The 21,308-nt window shown below is 31.9% G+C and overlaps 1 protein-coding gene and 1 long non-coding RNA gene across 2 annotated transcripts in view; one reads left to right on the forward strand and one right to left on the reverse strand.

The window, feature by feature from the left end:
- SHPRH (SNF2 histone linker PHD RING helicase) overlaps nt 1–21,308 on the reverse strand; it is a 99,292-nt gene that overhangs the window by 45,137 nt on the left and 32,847 nt on the right. The window contains exons 10-18 of the mRNA XM_051997907.1: nt 20,021–20,272; nt 19,203–19,281; nt 13,557–13,720; nt 13,169–13,425; nt 10,382–10,503; nt 5,111–5,199; nt 4,362–4,454; nt 2,920–3,027; nt 132–274 (exon numbers count right to left, since the gene is read on the reverse strand). Of these exons, the coding sequence (XP_051853867.1) occupies nt 132–274; nt 2,920–3,027; nt 4,362–4,454; nt 5,111–5,199; nt 10,382–10,503; nt 13,169–13,425; nt 13,557–13,720; nt 19,203–19,281; nt 20,021–20,272 (1,307 nt within the window). The remainder of the gene's footprint in view (nt 1–131; nt 275–2,919; nt 3,028–4,361; nt 4,455–5,110; nt 5,200–10,381; nt 10,504–13,168; nt 13,426–13,556; nt 13,721–19,202; nt 19,282–20,020; nt 20,273–21,308) is intronic.
- LOC127562299 (uncharacterized) lies at nt 3,615–18,832 on the forward strand. Its single transcript, XR_007953649.1, has 4 exons — nt 3,615–3,715; nt 13,583–13,744; nt 15,083–15,135; nt 18,648–18,832. It is a non-coding gene; the product is annotated as an uncharacterized LOC127562299 (long non-coding RNA).

The following is a 21,308-nucleotide window of genomic DNA, read 5'->3' on the forward strand; positions in this document are numbered from 1 at the left end:
GTAGTACTTTCTGAGGTGCTCAGAGCAGTACAAGGATAAATAAGTTAAGAAGTCTCATCTCAGAGATAATGGAACCTAACATATACTAAGTTGGATTTCTTTCCTTTTCTTATCTATGCTATGTTTCTTACTTCTCTGCCATGGAAAGTTTACTTGTTTGTTGCTTGTAGTTGCTGGTTATTTCATTCTGTACACGCTGAACAAGCTCCTCATCAATAGCATATTGTATTGCTGATTGGATCACATCTAGCCACCAAGGTGAGCCTGAATGTATCTATAAGGGGAAAAAAACCCACAGATATATAATCATTAAATTAATATTTATTGAGTGTCTACTCTAAGGCAAGCACTATGCTAAGTAATGTGAAAGTTACAAGGAAAGGACAAAAGACAAAAGCTCAAGGAACTTTTCTGCCTATGGGAAAAAACAAAGATAAATGCACTATGAGGCAACACAGAAGAATGGAAAAAGTGATAGACTTGGAGTCTGAAAATCTGGGTTCATATGCCAATTCTGACTTTTACTAATTGTGTAAGCTAGGCAAGACACTTAACCTCTCAGCTTCAGTTTTCTCATCTGTAAAATAGGAAGACTAATAATAATCACAGTAGCTACCTCATACAGTTATTGTAAGATTCAAATGATAATGTAAATAATGATAATAGCTAACATTTCTATTTGCAAAGTGCTTTACAGACATTGTCTCATTTTATCATACCTTGAAATTAGGTGCTGCTATTATCCCCATCTTATACATAGGGAAACTGAAGTAAACAGAGGTTAAGTGACTTGCCCAGCCAAGAGCCAATAAGGGTTTGAGACTGAACTGAACTTACATTTTCCTTTTTCCTGGTTCAGTACTCTATCCTGGATTCCTAACAGCTAAGCACTTAAAAATTTTTCATTGATACATAAATATTGGGCAGGTAGATGATGTAATGGACAGGTTTCTGGACTTAGGAAGACCTGAATTCAAATTTGGCTTCAGTTACTTATTAGCTGTGTGAGCCTAGGCAAGTCATTTAATCTTGTTTGCCTTAGTTTCCTCATGTGTTCAATGAGATGGAGAAGGAATTGGCAAACTACTCTAGTATCTTTGCAAAGAACATTCTAAACAGGATTTTATAATAGTCAGACATGACTAACCTGACTAAACAACGACATTATAATTATGCCTTGAAAAAATAGTTGCTTAAACTATATAAAAAAAATACACTAAATTAATAGAAATGAGATAAAGAAGGAAGAAAACAGTGAGGGGAGGAGAAGATAAGGAATGGACCCATGGGGGAGGGGGTTGCAGTAGGAAGGTTAAGATAGCAAGGCAAGCAAAGATAGGAAACAAGAAAAATCTGTATATATGCAAATCATATAAAAACTGTTTTAGATGTATGTGTATGCATATATAAGTATGTGTATATGTATGCAAACATAAATATATTAGTATTTAACTACAGCCTACTTGAGGAAAATGGGGGCCAGGAAAGGGGGGGGGGGAAGAATGAAAAAAAAAAGGGCACAGAAGAAAACAAAAGAAAACTTATAAGGAAGCAAAGATGGACAGTTATGAATACAATGTCTAATATTATTATACATGCTTTCTTGAAACAGAAATTTATTGTTACATATTTTGAATATTCTCCAATGTTCTACTGGGCACATGGCAATGTTCTGTAGGTTTTTTTTCTTCTTCTTTTACTGCCTTTCTCTATTTTGTTTTTTTCTTGTTTTGGATTTATTTTAAATAAATACATAAAAAACCAAAAAGAACAGACTACTTTTCAAGCATTCTGGATACATGAATATTTACCGTTCATATATATAATGAAATTATAATAAAATATTATGCCATTGTTTCTGAAATATTAAGGGGCAATTATTTGATTCTGTGAATCTATGGTCCTTCTACTAGCTATAAGAAAAGCAATTAAAAAAATTTTTTTTTTATCTTTCAAAATATATGCAAAGATAGTTTTCAACATTCACCCTTGTAAAACCTTGTGTTCCATATTTTTCTCCCTCCCTCCCTCTCCTCCTCAAATAGCATGTAATTCAATATAGATTAAACATGTGCAACTCTTCTAAGCACTTTTCACATTTATCATACTGCAAAAGAAAAACCACATCAAAAAGTAAAACAACAACAAAGGTGAAAATACTATATTGTGATCCATATTCAGTCCCCACAATCCTCTCTTGGATACAGATGGCTCTATCACAAGTCTACTGGAATTGGCCTGAATCACTTCATTGTTGAAAAGAGCCAAGTGAAAGGCAATATTTCTAACCATTTAATATCAGTGGCATACCTAGATTTTTAAGTAACATATAATCTAAGATAACCTTATGAAAATATTCATAAAAGTGCAAAATGTTTGGTTTAGAAACTTTAGAAGTGACTCAAAACTTAAAGAATAAGAAGCAGTTGTTTACCTAAGACTTCTATTTTTTACTTATTTTACAAAATGGAAATTTTAAAAAGGGCAAGATATTCTTGTTTCACCTCAAATCATATACGACATTATTGTTTTGCCAACCCTAAAATATCTCTTTGGAAATTATTAAATCTCAATTTAAAAATGTGTCAAAATGCTGGGGATTCAACTCTTAGAAAACTCAAATACATACAATTTTACAACCCAATATGTTAAATGAACTTATGGCATCACATTTCAGATAATATTCAGGTAAAATTCATAATATAATTGCTAAGGCCTTTGCCACATAAACATCCTACAAAAAAACAAAAGCAAATATTGTCATCCATGGAAACTGGCAGATCTGGGATTCAAACTAAATACTATAGAACAATCGAAAAACAATGATGTCCAATAGAATCCCCAAAATAATCATGCATACAGACTACCTAGTCAAACAGTGACTTAAATTAATTAAACTAAAATAATAATGTAGCTTGCCTTCCTCTGAAGTTCACGTATGGTCTGCAAAACTGGCTGTAAAGCTTGATGGGCTTCTGCAACTTCTGCATTGGACTTACTCATGTAATGCTGTCTAAGTTGTTCAGCCTGAATATAAAAATCAAAAGACTTTCATTCAAGAGCTTGAAAACAATTTTGTAGGATATTTTAAGAACATTTCTATGACAGATACTAATTAGCTACTTAGCTTAAACATGTATTCTAGCATATATATATATATATATATATATATATATATATATATATATATATTTACATCTTTACTCCTCTTCTTGTTCTCTATTTGTATTCCTTTTTTCAAACTCAACATTTGCAACATGATTATTTATTGAACTTTAAAGCTATACAACAATACACTAAACTCTCACAATGAATAGTGGGTTCTTTCTGCCACTACAACTATTTAAAAGGAATTTGAGTAAATGTCAGGTACTTGAAAAAAGATCCCTCTATTGGGTGACAAGTTAGGCTAGGATCATAGATTTAGAGTTGGATGTAAAGGGCTGAAACTCTTGAGTTGATGAACTGAAGCTGGTTGGAGCAATTAAGGTTAATTACCAATTGGACAATACTCTATTAGCATATGCTTGGAAAATGGCCCTTTCCACTATCCTGTGCTGGCTCCATAATTGGTGTATACAGAGAATTGTAGGAGGGACAAGGGGGTGGAGTAAGACTAGCCAGGGTCACTTCTGGGCGGGAGAGGAAGAAGGAAGGTCCCGGAGATTCTGCTTCCATCCAATTCAATCCCACCTCTAAAGACCAAGAATAAAGAGTAAGGACTTTTTCTTATCTTGACTCAGGCTGATTCTAAGGTATCCAGCGGTCATCACAGTTGGAAAGGAACTTTTCAACTTTCCTTAGTGATATGTGAAGAGACTGTATTACTAATAAGAGTTCTTACAAGGTTAGAGTAGGGGGAGAGGGGAAGAAGGGGTGAAGTACCAGTTGTTGCAACTTATAACAACTGGTACATTTGGTATGGGGCATGGAGACAAAAGGGAAAATGACAAGTAGGAAAGATAAGAGTTAACCCCTTTACAATGTTTCTTGCCCCGGTATACTAAACATTTTAAAAATATTTTTTAAAAGATCCTCTCCCTAAACCAAATCTTTTACAGCTATACCTTTATAATTCCTTTATTTACTGCTTATTTCCCAACCATGCAATTGGCTACTAAAAATCAGATTATCTATTATTTCTTTTACATAAGCAAATGGTACATAGCTCAAGAGAAAAAAAATAATTACAGGTGCTGACATTCTTCATTTAATTCACTTCTGGGAAGGTTATAAACAGTAAAGGTAGCAGGCTAGCTATGGTCACATTCATTCTGAAATGTTGCATGCACTTAAAAATATCAATTATAAAAAAGCATAAAGTCTGAAAATTTCACTCTTCTAGAGTGAATAATAATTACCTCTTCCTGAAGTTTTCCATCTCTCAAGGTAGGAGGTATTCCTGGGTGCTTGGCTAATAATAATTCCATCAGATTGTGTGTAGAATGAAGTCTCTACATGTACAAAAAAAAAATGCAATAGAATTTTAGTGTCTATCTTCTGAAATACTGTATTCTCTTTCATGAAAAGGCTGTAGAAGTCACCTTTCTATCATATTTGTGTGGTGTCAGCATGCCTACATGTTTACTAAAGCTTCACGTTAGTGAAATTGGCAGTAGGCAATATTCTTCTATGTTATGTAAGATTCTGGAACGAAGAGGAATAAACGTAAGATTAACAGTAAAAAGAAATGGATCTGAATTCGTATCACTGCCAAGGTTTACTAAGTGGACAACTTTTGGTAAATCAATCTCTCTTTATTTCCTCATTCTTAAAACAGGGATAATAAAGCTTATATTACTTAACTTATAGGGTTACTGTGACAATGAAATAAGAATGTATGATTTATAAAACATATAAAACTTTAAATTTGGTTTGGAATAAAACAATAAAACTTTATAAAACATCTTTAGCTATTCCTATTATCAAAAGGAAAGTATTAAGATATTCTTGGGTGAATTGTTGTTTTTTAAATAAATCTTATGTGAAATGTTCTGTTGCTCTTCAGTGACATTTACTGATATTCACAAAGTCATTTCAAACATCCAGGGATCCTTATTAAAAAAAGAAAAGAAAAAGTTCCAAATAAAATTGCTAAATATTTACTCACTTGTAATGAATCAGTTTTGAGTTTATCTTTGTGTTCCTCAGATGAACGTAATACTTCTCTGTACAGGTCCACTGCTTGGGCATATTCATCTGAAGAATTAAAGTTTATTTAAAGCCAAAAATACATATTTTTATATACTAAAACTTTCCTTAAAACTTTCTGGTAAATAAATAAATGGAACTTCCTGTAAATGTTGTAATTTAATATTTATTATTTATTTTTAAAAATAATTTATTTTAAATCCAATTATATTACTAAATTTAATTGTCATCTTGGTGATTCTTCATCCTTTATCTGGAATTAGTATTCATTATTTTAAAGGAAACTGCATAGACTCCTGGAGTTTAAGGAGTTTCAGAGAGCATTTAATTGAATCTTAAACTAAAACATAAATCCTCTCAGGATTTATTTTTGTTTGGAGAGGGTTTTACTTTAAAAGTAAGAAAAAAAAGATCTTTTTTAAAAATTTCAGGGAACACAACAAAACAAATGATACTGATAAGATAAGTTAAACAGTTCAAATTTTTTTTTTCTACCTAGCTTTTAATGACATAAGTGATAAAAAAAAATACAATGATAACCTGGAATTAATTTTAACGAATGTCACTGGTATTGGATGCTAAAATAATAGGGGGAAGAACTTATAATGTATTTGAAATAATAGTAGGTGGTAATAAATCAGTTTTAACTTGATTTAATTATACTAAGTCAGACATTTTATTAGATTTTTTTGCAATATGCTCTTACTAAAGCATGCAAAAGTGGCAGAAAAATAATTTAAGAATTATTTTAAGAGTTCAAATTACCTTATCATTAGTTATATAGCTTAAAACTTAAGACTATCATTTCTGTCAAGAGAACTCACAAAGAGTTAAAAATGATTTCTTTTTCAAACACTCAATAAAAATAGTTGTATCATCTCAAATTGATGTTAATATATCATTTCTAGGTAAATTGCGATTAATCTGGTGATTTGAATGAGAAATCTCACTTATTTGTTGCTTTTGGAAGCAAATTCAAAGTATAAAACTGAAGACAGCTCACATAACTTCTGTTTTTTGCTAACATTATCATCACATGATTTTTACAAAACCACAGCATTTTAAATACTCAGTTTTAAAAGTCTTGTTAATATAAACAGTTGGGTGGGTTTTTTAAAATGTCCTTTTAAATATTTTCTAAACATTTAATTTTCATCTTGTTTAATTTTCAAAAAAAACCCTCTAATTCCGGCAGTTACTTTCTTTAGGAGTTTCTCCCTCTTAATAAGATGCAATTTCAAAACATGTTAGTCATCCAATTCTTATTCAATTTGGGAATAAAGATCATTTGGCTAATAATCAAAACAAACAAACATGGATAATCTTTGATAATTTAGGCATAATAAACTCCCAATAATTATGCTATTTCAAGATGGAATTACAAAATCAGTCATTCTTGTTTAAATTCCTATAGATTTCTGATGAAGTTTCTTCAAAGGGCACATGGATGCTACAAGCATTTATACCATTCTTTATTGAAGAAGTCTTTCTTTAATTAGGCAGCATTTCCAAGTAAAACTAGAGTATCCTAAATTATTTCCAATAAATTAATATACATGGTTATTTTTTTAAAGGAAGCACAATGACTGCATCAAAATCAAAAAAGAGTTAAGCTTGATTTATTATAACATGTAATTTAATACGCTTTATTTCTGCAAGAATATATAATTGAGTAAAAACATTCCAATTAAGAATACTGCCTATTTCCAGCCAGCAGATGGTACTAAAATTTCCAAATTCATTTTACTTGACACAGAGTGTTGGAATCTTTACAAACTGCTAACTCATTAGAGTTGATGTTTTGGGCCAGAACCTGAAACAAGGTACTAAATAGAACTAATTAATACAATGCTTGTGTTTACAGCTTTATTCACTGGAATTCACAAGTATGGGATGTCTGTAAAACCCAAATTATTCAAAAATAGAACACACAATTTAATGAAGACATCAGAACATACCTGTGTTATATTTATATATGTACATTTACATTTCATATAAACAGACTAATGTAAGACTTCAAATTCATTTTAGAGTTTCATTAAATATTAGTTAGAAGAGAAAAAAAACCTTCAAGTATCCTTATAAAAAGCATGTGATTCTATCTATGTATGTTTTCCAGTACATTAACTCTATTAAACATGTAGCATCAAATCCATATTAAGCTTATTTCATTTACCACATCATTTTCAAACAAATGGAATTTTAAAAAGGTGTCTTTAACTGAGAAGCATTCTGGGGTGGTTTTCTTTTGATATTTGACAATAACTAACTATGATTCTAACTCACAAAAAGGAAATTTTATTATATAAAAACATAGTAATGAAAAACAAGTGGAACAGAAGATGCTGAAATCGTATTATTAGACAAATAAGCGTTATGAGGTATGCTGATCTTGCCATTTACCAAAAACTTTAAGAGATCAAATAATCTACTTTTTCTTCCAATTATAGACTTATTTTTTTTTTTTTTTAATTTTCTCAATAGGTAAAAAGGAAAAGGGAAGAAGGAAAAGAAATGTCAAGCAAAGAACATTTAACTGTTTAGGTACTCAAGTAACATGATGAATTTACACACACACACACTCACATTCTCTCTCTCTCTCTCTTTTTCAAGTCCAGGAACTATAAATTTCTTATCTTTCTGCTATTCTACAAGAGACAAATTACTTTAGATATTTTGAGATGTGAATTTTGACACCTACTGTCACAGATTTCACAACACAACACTGTATTATGTTTAATGAAGAAAAAAACATTTCAAGGCATATTTTGTATTCTATTTATTTTCATATCTGTCCAGGACAGGCATTTCGAGGAGAGTATCAGCCTTGGAGTCAGATGTGAGTTTATAATCCATTTCAAATCTTTATAAATAGTGTGATCATGAACAAGTCAAAACTTCTCAGAACCCAATTTCCTTATCTATAAAATGAAGATTTGCACTTGTGAGCATGATTATTATTATCATTATTATTATGAAGAATGCATTATATAAATCTGACTTGCAGTTATTCTTCAACTATATTACTATTCTGATGCCTCAGTGAGGTAGGAAGCTAAGTCTGGTTTCTCAAAGACTGTGTAAAATCACAAGATCTGATAGACCCTACCAAGCTGGAAAGGTTTGAAACACATATCTATGGTTAAGAGGGCAACCTAAACAGGATTTGAGGCTGAAAAGTGATAAATTTTTGAACATAGTAGCTTTCAAAGACTGACTCATAAAATTACAAAAGGGCTATGATCTGCATTAGTTGAGGAAGTTATCTGTAACAATGAAATTATACATCTTTGATGTTTTGAACTAGAGAAATATTATTTCCACGTGCTTGCTTCTATCTCAATTACACCACTTTTTGTTTTGAGATCAGCTGAAAATGATATTCAATGTAATGGATGCTTGTGCTCATTTCAGTTAAAATTCTAATTTTAAAAGAAAAATTATTTTTTACATTTGCTAGAAAGTCCTAATTACTTCCTCGTATAACTGTGATGATATCTCCAACTAAATAGTCACTTGGTATTGACTTTTATTTTATATCATAAACTTAAGGTAGGATAAGAGTGTGGGATATAGAGTTAGGAAGACTTGGGTTCAAATCTAGCTAACCTCATATACTTATGAGATATATGAAGACCCTGGGAAAAATCACTTAATCTTATTTTGCTATATTTCTTCAACTGTAAAATGAGCTAAAGAAGGAAACAGCAAACCATTCCACTCTTTGCCAAGAAAAGTCAAAATGGGGTTACAAAGAGTTGTGTACAATTAAAAATCACCAAACAACATTTCCACCCATCAATTCTAAAAAATAAAATCTTGATCAAGCTGCTTGTAAAGGTGAGCATAGGCTGGAATTCTTGTTGATATCTTAGATGTCTCCAACTTTATTTTTCTATGAACTTAACAAAGCAATGGGTGGTCACTTTGTTCTAATTTCTATAAATCTATTTGTGTTCCCTGAGATACCTGAGTCAACTTTATCTATGAGATTTTAAGATAGGGAAGGAAAGCATCCCCTTTTTAATTCCATTAAAAGAATGACAATAATTGTCCATATATTCTGATTCACAACAATGAGAACTATCTGAAGGTGGAATGTATGGATTGTCTTGTTAGGTATAGATCTCCCTAGAGTTCTATAAGCAAAAGGTAACTATTGGGAAGAATGAGGGAGGTCTTCTTCAGCAGTAGGAGGGCTTTGATGGCCTCTGCAGCTCTCCCAATTCAAAGATTCTTAATAAAGGCATCTGTATATACCTGTTTGCAATACAGTAGAGAAGTATTATGGTCACTGATGGTGGTAGGAGATCCTAAACCGTTTCTTTAACAAGGCCAAATGAATTTATGCCTGAAGAGTTCTTTTTCTTGCACTTCAGGGTGCTCAGATCAAATCTTCTAAATTATCTGCTAGCTGGATATGTAGCCTGATGCATATAAACTACTAGACTATTTTGGAGTTAAAAGAATTTTTTTTTAAAATCTGCCTATGGAAAATAGGGAATAGTAAAATTTTCTGCATAATGCTTATTGTTTTTATGTCTAGTGCCTGAGGATATATCAAAAACTTTGTTTAGAAGACATGAATGGCATGAGATACGTTTGATGTATATATTTTATTTACATTTCACCAGGTCTAAAACTCTTATCTAGTCAAATACTACTTCACATGATTTTCTTCTAACTAAATTTTCCTTTGATTTAACTTAACATTTTGATAAAAAAAATTATGTGAATCAAGGAAAGGCTGTTTTGGGGAGATGGAGAATAAGAAAAGAAAAACTTGGTATTAACTTCAAAATCTAACCTAAATCTCATGAATAAGCCAGAAAAAACAGGTAAAGAAGATAAATGGTTGAAGGAGACATGGAGCTTATGCTAAGGTTACTATAAAGCTAGGTAAAAATAATGGAACTGTTTAATTAGGAAGCATTTTTGTTTGTTGTCTTCTGGTAATTTTTTACCAATGATCAGATGCAATTGGTAAATATTGCACCAATATTAAAAGGTCAGTTCCTTAGTTATTTTGAGATTCAATAATATTTTCTAAGTTAAATAGCACAAGGTCTGATGGTGCCAGCTGTAATAAAAGTTTATTAGTGATTTTTAAATAGGCTGCACAAGGAGACATCTGTAATAATTTCTAACTTATTAAAGTACCAAGCTTCACTTTGTCTCCTTCAGAATTTTTTAAAGGGAATAAGAGATAAACAAAGCAATCTGTTTCTACCTTTAATGATATGGATGCCAGCTAAGCCATTAAGAGCACAAACCAGTTGCCGATGTGCTTCTTCACATTCAGTTCGACATTTCTTTTGCAATGAAGTCAGCAACTCCTCCATGGTCATGGTACTGAAAGAAATAGGAGGGTAGTCAAACTTAGAAAACACTCAAGTATATTTTCAGTTGTAGTAGTATGGCAAGCAATTAAACTATATGAATACTGGAAGGGAAATGAGGAAAGAAAACTTGTCAATTCAATGGCTGCAGCTCACAGGCTATCTTTCACATAACTTTCAAAAAGAAGAGGTACAATAAAGCTTTACTAGTTTTGTTGGGTAACAACAGAAGATTTGACTTCTTTATCAAAGAAAATAATGTAATATAAGTTTTGTTGACTCAGTCTTGATTCTCTGGTTCATTAAAGAAGGTACTAGGGAACAAAATGTTTTGTTGGTGTTTGTACATATGTACACAGAAATGATAGGTCAAATATTGTGCCTATTCTAGGAATGGTCTACTGAAGCAGTAGACAGGATTAACACAGAAAGTAATAAATCACAATCACATCCAGAATAGAGCATCTAACAAAACAGCCCTCCCCACTCCCCAGTATCCAGGAAAAAAAGACAATTTTTTGCCAATCTACTATTATATCTAAGCTACAATAAGTCGGAAATGTTTCCCTCTTCAAAAATCAACAAAATTTAAGTTATCACTTGGTACACTCAAAAGCAAATATGTATATTTAAACAAAACTATTCAGTTACTTCCTTAGAAGTAATATTTAGCCAGAGTTAAAGGAATCTGGTATTTCTGGTTTGTTTTATTACGCATCTTTCTTCTTAAAATCAAAGGGGAAAAAGCAAGTTATTTTAACCAGTAGCACTACCATAGGAGGCCTATCAAATAAATGCTCTAAAGAGAAAGTAACAATATTTGTAGGCTATCTGGCAACTTTATAGGGCTCAAAAGTATCACTAAGCAAGAATCTATAGTATGGAAATTTAAAGAGCATGAAGGGTTCCCTACACTTGGCAGAGAAATGAAATTCATAATATGATCCTCATAAAAGCAGAAAAGGAACAACTATTTAGACTCAGGATTGAACTGAGTTATTTGAATAGAAGGTAATATGACAGAGTAGATAAGTTCTGGATTTGGATTCCAAGGACCAGTGTTGGGATTCTGGTTGTCTTTTCTAGTACTTGGGGAACACTGGTGAAAATTGCTTTACTTCTCTCTGTCTCAGCATCTTCATCTGAAAAATAATGGTGATTGAGTAGATGATTTGTAATGTCTATCTCAGCTCCAAATCCTTGGCTTCTTTTGAAACATAAGATGTAGGAGAGGGAAAATTATTTTTGAAAGACAACAAAATATGCATCGTGAAGTTGCAGTGGGGAAAATGTCTTAAGAGACAAATAGAGAAGAATTTCTGACAAATAAAAATAAGGAGTACTCAAAAAAAAAACCGCAAATACCTTTTATATAACAAGTGTAGCTAGTTATAATGCTACACTTGTCAAACAGATAGGTACTCAGCACTACATAAAGTAGGGACTGGCACTGAATTTCAATAATGCTACTGATTTTTGTGGTAACCCAGGAAATGTTATCTTTCTTGTTGTCTTTGTTTCTTTATCTATAGTGTTACATACACAAATCTGTGTATATGTATGTGTGTGTGTACAGATCTACATTCTAAATCAAATGCTACATTAATGCGATAGTAAGCTTAAACATAGGAAAAAAATAAATTGTTTATAACAAAGGTATCAAATTCAAGGGGTCACTGCAGACTGAATATTGACTGAGAAAAACACATATTAATATTATCAATGTTTCATTGTATTTTTATTTATTTTGCTAAATGTTTTCTAATTATATTTATTTTGATTTGGGATGTACTAGGGAATGTGGTGGGCTGTACACTACCAGCAGGCTATATGTTTGACATCTCTGGTTTATAGAAGCCAAAAATTCAGATTTTCAATCAAAATATTAAATATCCTGAAAGTTAAAAATTTTAAAACTCTTAAAAATATTAACAGTTTAAAGCTACACTTAGCCATTCGGGACACTCTATGTGTCTCCTTCTGTGCAAATTATTAGTCATTTTGAATAGTGAAGTATTGATATGAAGAGAGGTCTATCTGCCTTATAGCGAATTTTCCTCTTGCTTTTAAGTTTTGAAAACTTAAAGGCATTAAAAACAAAAGTTACCAACTCAGTATATTTCGATAAACTAAAATAAATGCAAAGAATGAAATTATTTTGGGTCAGTATTTTCTTAAAATTACTAGTTGCAATAATCAAGAAAATGGTTTATTATTGCATTTAACTGTATATTTTGATATGACCGATTATAAACATCAGTTGCTTTGGGGAATTCAAATATATAAAAATTTATAATAGCAATAATACTTAACACTTATTCTATATATAGAATGTTATACTTTTAAACTGCTTGTATAAATAAATTTTCATCTTTGCAAAAGTCTATTTTACAGATATGGAAATGAATGCATAGATAAGTAAGTTACTTGCTCATGTAGCAAGATAGCAAAGATTACCAAAAAAAAAAAAAAATTTGTATCTAGATTAAATAAAAAATATTTCAATAAAGAGATGTGCAGTAGAATTTTCCAGTCATTTCTTTTCCTAAGTAGTATGAGTGTTTGAGACTAAGTATAGATAAGGAAGTATCCATTTTGTATTTTTTCCCTTAGAGTGATCAGGAGTCAATGTTATTTAAGTATCATCAATAACAGGGTAAAGGAATTATAAGTAAAACCTTTTTTGTAGTGGCAAGAATTCTCCTCGAACAGCTTGTGGATGGCAGCAAGCCTGTCTGAGTCTCAACAGCGGGTAGAGAATAGACGTGACGGTCCTCCTGTCCAGGCTGCTGAGTTTCAGAGCCCAATCAGATATCTTTCTAAGCTTTGCCAAGGCATCCTGGCAACACACCTCATGCTGACGGTGATAGAAATGCCTTTCCACTGGAGAAAAGTGAAGCCAGTGAATATCTTCTGTCTGTGGGGGAATCTGGATCTGAGAATGAAAAGCAACAGGATATTCCATGGAATATCTTTCTCTACAAGAAGTGTGTGAGTGTGTGTGTGTGTGTGTGTGTGTGTGTGTGTGTGTTCTTAATTTTTTTTTTTTTTTACAATTTTACTTACTTGGTCAATTACATCTTTCTTTGCAGACCTCCACATTATCTTGGCAATAAGGTCATAGAGGGGTTGAGGATTTTTCCTGCAGTAAGGACGATACAGGAGTTGATCCCACCAATGTTTGACCCAATATGGATCAATACCAAGGAACAGCACTAACCCATAGAGATCTAAAAAAGAAAGGAAAAAACAAGGTCATCTGTTTCTGTGTTTCTTTGTTATTCTTTAGAAATACTACTTTTAAGGGAGGTTTTTTTTTAAAAGAAATTCTTTATCATTAGTTATATAGAGTATAACACTTTTCAAGGAATTAAATGTTTATCAGAAAGAATCTTAGGGAGCTTACATCACAAAAGTACAAGTATAATATGTTATGGGATTGTATACACACACACACACAGAGAATATGCTGGAATATTTTCATTTATCATCCTAAAGATTCTAAGACAAAAGCAAAAAGAGAAATTCAACATCTCTTTAATTCAAAAGGCTAAAATTCTCCTTAAGATGTTAAGTCAGAGACACACTTGCTGGAAATATGTGAAGCTCTACTTGGTGAATAAATGAGTGATATGAAACTAACATAAACAAAAAGTATATACACAATACAATACCCCCCGGATCAGAAAAGACCAAGTAAATGGAGGGATGGTTCACAGAAAATATTAGGTCTCTGATTTAAAGATTCAAGCCAAAAACTTTTAAAAGAATTGTATTTTCCTTACTTATACCAAAGAAATTGAACAATAGTTAAGATGAGGCCTGAACCAAGTTTTTTTTTTCCTTTCTAAAATCAATAACCTAAAAACTCAGAAAAAGATGAAGCCGAATAAACAGCAACAGGAATTCATGCAGACCACACTAAAGAAATACAGTCTGAGAGGGAAGGGGAAAAACACACACACTCACATCCATCCACACCCACATCCACCAGTATTTCGAGGGGAACATTTCTGCCTTACTTGTAGTTTCCAAGTGTTCTTCAAGAAGAAACAATCATCCATATAAATCATTTAGCAATCATATAACATGTACTATGATTCTGAACTCTTAATTTTCAAATTTTTAAAAATTTTGATGCTGTCATGATAACAGATAAGAGATTAAAATTGGGCTTTTTAACAACACTGTATTAATTTTGCACAGGTTTACATTTTGTTTTTTTAATTACATTGTAATCTTCTGAAGGGAACAATCTGGATCTTCTTATCTTGCTCTCCTGACCGCCTCCTGCCCCAAAATAGTGCCTTGAACATAGCAAGCATTCAACAAAGATCTATTGCTTTAGATTGGTTAAATCAAAAGATCTATCAAAAGATTTGTTTTATAAGTAGAGGGTGGCAAAATCTCAGACACTTTGTTAGCAGAGACTGTATTTTATAATATACAATACACTATAAAATTATTATATAATAAAATTATAATATAATTATATTATGTAATAAATAATGTATATAACAATATATTATAAGCATTTCTACCTTATTACTAGATGATGAATGGAAAAATGTGCAAATTTTCTTATTTTCTAGTCTAGAGAGCTACAGAGACTCTGCTCTCATTTCCCATGGAAAGGATACTGCAGGTAAATGTCACATGATCTACTATCTATTTCTATTATAATACTGTCCATTTCTGCCATAAACAAATGTGAGCTAAGACTTTCATGAGTTTTTCTATCTATATATCATTTCAGTTTCTATCTTCAAAATCCCTAAATATAGTCCTAGCAGATTAAAATGTAATGGTTTAATAACAATATAATGGAAATGTTTAGCAAAATAAAAATTCAAAACAATTTAGATAATGTTAATTCGTGGTTTTCTAAGTCAGTAAGCAGCTCCATTTCAATTTTAATTTGATACCACTACTATAAAAAAATAATCAACCATCCTTTCTAACATTTAAAAATATCTTTGTAAAAGATTTTAAAAACCCTGAAGTGTTTGGTCTTATCAGCAAAAGCTCTATATTCAGTTAAAATAATTCATTTTGCAGGATAATAAGGACATGAACCTCTAGGATGAAAAATTAAATCTAAAAATTAAACTTCCATAATAAATTTCCTATTTATGCATTATTATGACTCAAACACTCATTGAAATTTTTGAACTCAATATAATAGATACAAAGTATGAAAGAGAATTTAAGAAACAAAAGATCATTTCTAAAATATAAAATTTTATCTTGACTAACTAATTCAAATATCATGATTAGTGAACAGTTTCTTAAATTAGGACTTTTAAATATGCTGATATTAGCCTTTAAATAAATACCTTCTCAATTTGTCCATATAAATTATGTATTTTTGAAAGCTCTTTCTAAAACTGATCCTCAGGTATTGATTTTCAAATTCTATTTTATGATTGCATTCAACATTTTCAAGTTATAGTAATTGATATTCACAATTTTATTTTATTAAGATTACATAAGTAGTGACTATTCCCTTTATGTAACGACCATTTTCTTGGAGATGGAAACTGAAAGGGCATCTAATCTAAACTCATTTTTTGATTCTATCATTCCTACCAGTTTTCAATCTATATTATTTTACATCTCTCCTCTCCCCCTGCTTCCTGACAAAATTCTTTTTATAAAGACATCTACACTAGGCATCCACTTCCTCTCTTCTTACTCACTTTTAAAACCTCTGCAATCTGGCATCTGGCTTTACTATAGGTTGGTGGCTCCTTTTGTAAAAGTTACCAGTGGTATTTATTTGGACAAACATAATGGTATTTTCTCAACCCTCATCCTTCTCTAAGACTTCTTGGTCCTATAGATCAATCTTTTCTGGATACTCTTACCTCTCTAGGTTTTTATGACATTGCTTTCTCCTGGTTCTTCTTCTTCCTATATGACTGCTCCTTTCCAGTATCTTTTGACTAGATCTTCATTCCAGGTCATGTCTATCATGAGACTATAAGAGATTCCTCCAAAATTCTGTCCTGGGTTCTCTCCTCTTTTTCCTCTATACTCTCACTTCAAGATCTTATCAACTCCTATTGATTCAACTATCACCTCTATGCAAATAATTCCTAGATCTGAGCTCCAGGGCTCCATTACCAATTACCTATTGAGTATATCTAATTGGATATCTGGCAGACATTTCAAATTCGACATATTCAAAACAGAACTCATATCTACTTAAATCATCCTTATCTTCCCAACTGTTCTATTACTGTAGAAGGCACTACTATCCTAATTACCTAGGCTCAAAATCTTCATTCCAATTCATTTTCTACTCATCTGTCAAAATGATTTTCTGAAATTGCAGGTTTGATTATATCAGCCTATTCCCTCAAGAAAAAATCCAAACCCATACCCAAAGCAACCTAACTCAATAAGCTATGTTACCTCTCTACAAAGTCTACAATTCAGCTATGGTCTACTTCGTGTTATTCCTACATGACATTCCATCTTCTGACTCCCTGCATTGGTGATGACCTAGAATACTCCCTCCTGTCATATTTACATCTTGGCTTTTCTAGCTTCTTTAAAGAATTTGTTTTCACCCCACCTTTGACAATAAGCCTTTAACAGTCCCCTGATGCTAGTTCCTTTGTTCTAAGATTACTTTCTATTTACACTGCATATCACCTTTTTGGACATATTATTTACAGTTTGTCTTTCTCATTAGAATATGAGTCCTTGGGTATTGTAATCATATTTTTACCTTTCCTCCCTTTTTAAACCTTCAGCACTTAACCCAGTGTCTGGTACTCAGAAAATGCTTAATCAGGTTTATTGTCTGACTGAAATGAGGAACTAAAGGCCCAAAGTAGTTAAACAAATTGCCCAAAATCACATATATTTGATGTTCAAGCCAGAATACAACGACAAATATCCTGAATATATACACAGTGTTCTCTGTAATATACAAACATATTTTCTGCCCAGAAATATAAATATACAAAATAAATAAAAATCTACAAAAAATCTACAAAAAATATTATCTACTACAAATACTATTTATAACTTTACCAGCTATATTTAAACATTTCAAACTTTTTTCAAAGGGTTTTTTCATATTTAATATCTCTTCTAACTTTTAATCTCTGATCCTATAATGTATAATTCTTTTCTCCTTACAACAAACAAGATTAACAATTATAAACTGTATCTGGCCAATGAGAAAATGGACAGTCAGAATTAGAAGTGTGGGGGGGGGTCTCAACTCACTGATCTTTCTATCACACCTTCTTGTAGTGACCTCCTAAATTACTGTCTTTAATTTCTCACTGTACATTCCACAGATATTTCAAGTTAATCTAGTTTAAACTGAATTCATCACCATTTCACCAAAATATATTCTTTTCTTGATTTCTCCTATTTGTTATTGGAACCAACATTTTTCTAATCTTCAGTGCTCCCAAGCTTCATTTCACACATTCAGTTAGTAAACAAATCCATGAATTTCATCTTCACAACAGTAATGAGTCTTCATCCATCTGCTCTACACCACCATCCTTGGATCCATTACCTTTTTACCTGAACTCCTGCAATAGCTTCTCTATTTCTAATCTCTTTTTCCTCCTGTTGATCTTACATACTACTGCCCAACTAATCCTGTTGATACACAAATTATTCTTGTCTCCATTCACAGCTCAAAAATTTATGCTCCTACAGCACAATGTTGCCTTGGTCTAGCATTCATATATAACTATAACTGATGTTTGCAACCTTGCTTGGTACTTCTCTTCTTTAAATTCACTATGCTGCAAACAAATTAACTCCTCACCGTGACCTCTGGCCAAGGGTAATGTCACTCCATCTAAAATCACAGCTCTTGATTTTTACATTTCTTTTATGTTTTGGTGGGCAACAGCTGGCTTGGTTTTATTTATTAAGGGAATTCTCAGGTGACTCTGTTCTAGACACTAAGATGCCAAGGGCCTTGCTTAGTTAGACTCAGTACCTGCCAAGATGGCACCTGAAGCCTGGTCCTGGAACTAAGACAGCACATTTGCACACTTTCATTTGTTGTGATAACTGCCCCATCCACCCTGAGCAGTCACCTTATCCCTATCTGAAGTCTTTTCTTTTCCCCAGTGTAAAAATAACAAAACCCTAAAACATTTTCTTGTTTATTCTTAGCATCAGTCTTGGATTCTGCTGAGCCTGAGCACTCCAGACACTTTTCTAAGATTGTGATATGTATTCATCCTCTGTAACAAGGTGGTACAGAAGAGTGTGTGCTGGATCTGAAATCAAAAGACTGGAGTTCAAAATTGGCCTCAGACACTTACTAGCTGTGACCCTAATAAATATTTTTGAGATTTGATGGTATAAGTGCTTGTGATTTTCAACACCATAAACCCCGCTAGTCTGTTCCTGGTTCCCAGACTTCCAAACCGTGCTGGAATATAAATCTGTTGTCACATAATCAAAGATTGTATATTCAAAAGGAAAACTCGTCCTTGAGCTTATTTAAAAAAATACCCCCAAACCCTTTATATTCATTTCTGAGTATCTGTTGAAAAAGAGCCACCCATTTGAATAGGATTTAGTTTTATTACTTTCAGTGAAAAATGAGAAAATATTTTTATAATATATAATTCAAATCTGCCACAAATAAGTTAATCCTTTCAAACTAATATGCACAATAATCTAAAAAGAAGAAACACAATACATAAGCAAATTATACTTTACCTTCTAATCCTCTCTGTACTGGAGTGCCACTGACACACCAGCGATTGATTCCACTCAAGCGCAGAGCCATTTCAGCAGCCTAATGAAAGGAAACAGGAATAATAAACAAATTGTTTGAAAAAAGCAAAAATCAGAAGTAAATGTACTCTTAGAAAAACCCATGAATTTCTGTATTCCAAATTATATGTATATTGCTATTACCAAGCTATATATAAATTAATAGATTTTTTAAAAATGTATAATCACCTAATAGCTTCACAGTTCAGGTTATACTATAGTCATAAAATTCTAGGATATAATATAAATATAATTTAAATATAAACAGTGTAAGTTAATCATATAAATATTTATGTTTACATTTCTCTCTCTTTCTTTTCATTTTAGTGGGTTAAATCAGCCTATTGTCCTTTAAAGTGACAATTCTGCTTCAATTTGGTCTCTCTGGAATTGCTAAATAACAGTCATTTTGAGTCCATGGCATTCTATTCTACCAAATGAATTTACACAATGAGCAGACATGATTGTGAATACTCTAATTTATTGGATATTGTATACAAAATGATTCAAAGTTTTAAACTTGCAAGTAAGAACTGATAAACAAATGCCTTTCAGTCATGTACATTCATATTGCCTAAAATACCAACAAATATAAAATATGTTATCTGCAAATTTCTGACTGAGACAACATTCTGGTGTGCATGATACCTATTTTGAGAGGAATTTTCATTAGAAAATTAAAAGCTAGTGACAGAGATAATAAGGAATCCCCCTCCCTCACCCCTGGGCATATCTAAAGCTTTCCCACAACCATTTCTCACCTTTGCTGTAGTACACTCAACCATCTGAGCTTCATCCAGACAAATTCTCCACCATTCCACTGCTACCAAGGGACTTGGTATGGCCATATAGCGCTTCTGATTCCGGAAGCGACGTCCATCCTCACTGTTGCTGTGGGGGATATCTACATAATTCAATTCTGACCGAAGAACATCATATGTGGTGATAACTACATCCTGTTCCGCCAACATATGAGGCTGTAAGAAGCCATGTTTCTTTACCCCTTGATATACCTAGATAATAATAAACATCATAACAACCATAAGAAATGAAATATCTTTAAACTTTCAACTAATAAATATGGCTCAGTAAGCGTCATCACACCTACTTTAAGATTATATTGTATCACAATGCAGGAAGGGGCATAAGCATTGAGAGTAAAATAGGCTATTGAACTCTCAGTTCAGTTATGTCATTATACCTCATAGAAGTATTATAGAGATCCAAAGATAGCTCTAAGGCTGGTAAGGTAAGGTCTGGAAATCAAACAGAAACACCTAAAAGATTAGCAGTCATATAATTAATACTAGAAAGTACAATCTCTTCTACACAAGAACTGTTCTGTTTAGAATCCATGGAAATTACTTTATGAATATAAAATATCTAAAACAATAACATCTGATGTTTATATGACACTTAAAAATTATATATATGTGTGTATATATGTAAATATAAATATGTATATCTTATTTAATCCTCACAACAATTCTATGAAGTAAATACTTAGATGTAGATATTATTTCCATTGTACTGGTAAAGAATCTAAGTTTCAATATTAAGCCAATTTCTAGCAATTGTTATACAATTAGCAAAAGTTAGGAGATAGGAGTGAAATTCTGGTTCCTTCTGCCTCCAAGTCCACCAGCATATGGAAATATTAATTAGTAATAGCACTTAGAAATAAAGACTATTATACTAATTTTTCAGTTTTGCAGTGGTTTTTTGCTGGAAAACTAAAAACTTTTATTTTTAGTTACTTCTCAATTCAGTAATTCTCAATCATTAACTAATTGGAAATACATTCCTTAAATTCTGGCTTTGGGTGTTTTTTGATCCCACACTTACTATAAGCAGATTCTATATTCTGAAGTAGACTAAAAAAAAAAAGAGGTTTGATTTTAGATTTCCTTGTTTATTTAAAATATCTTTCAAAATATTTGCTTGTTGATAGCTATCATAGCACATGTATACATGTTTACTTTCCAAAGTATTCAACTTTTTTCCCTTTACCGATATTCAAAAGAAACACAATATACTATGCCTAACCAT

This window comes from Antechinus flavipes, chromosome 4, assembly GCF_016432865.1.
Source record: "Antechinus flavipes isolate AdamAnt ecotype Samford, QLD, Australia chromosome 4, AdamAnt_v2, whole genome shotgun sequence".
Classification (NCBI taxonomy): Eukaryota; Metazoa; Chordata; class Mammalia; order Dasyuromorphia; family Dasyuridae; genus Antechinus; species Antechinus flavipes.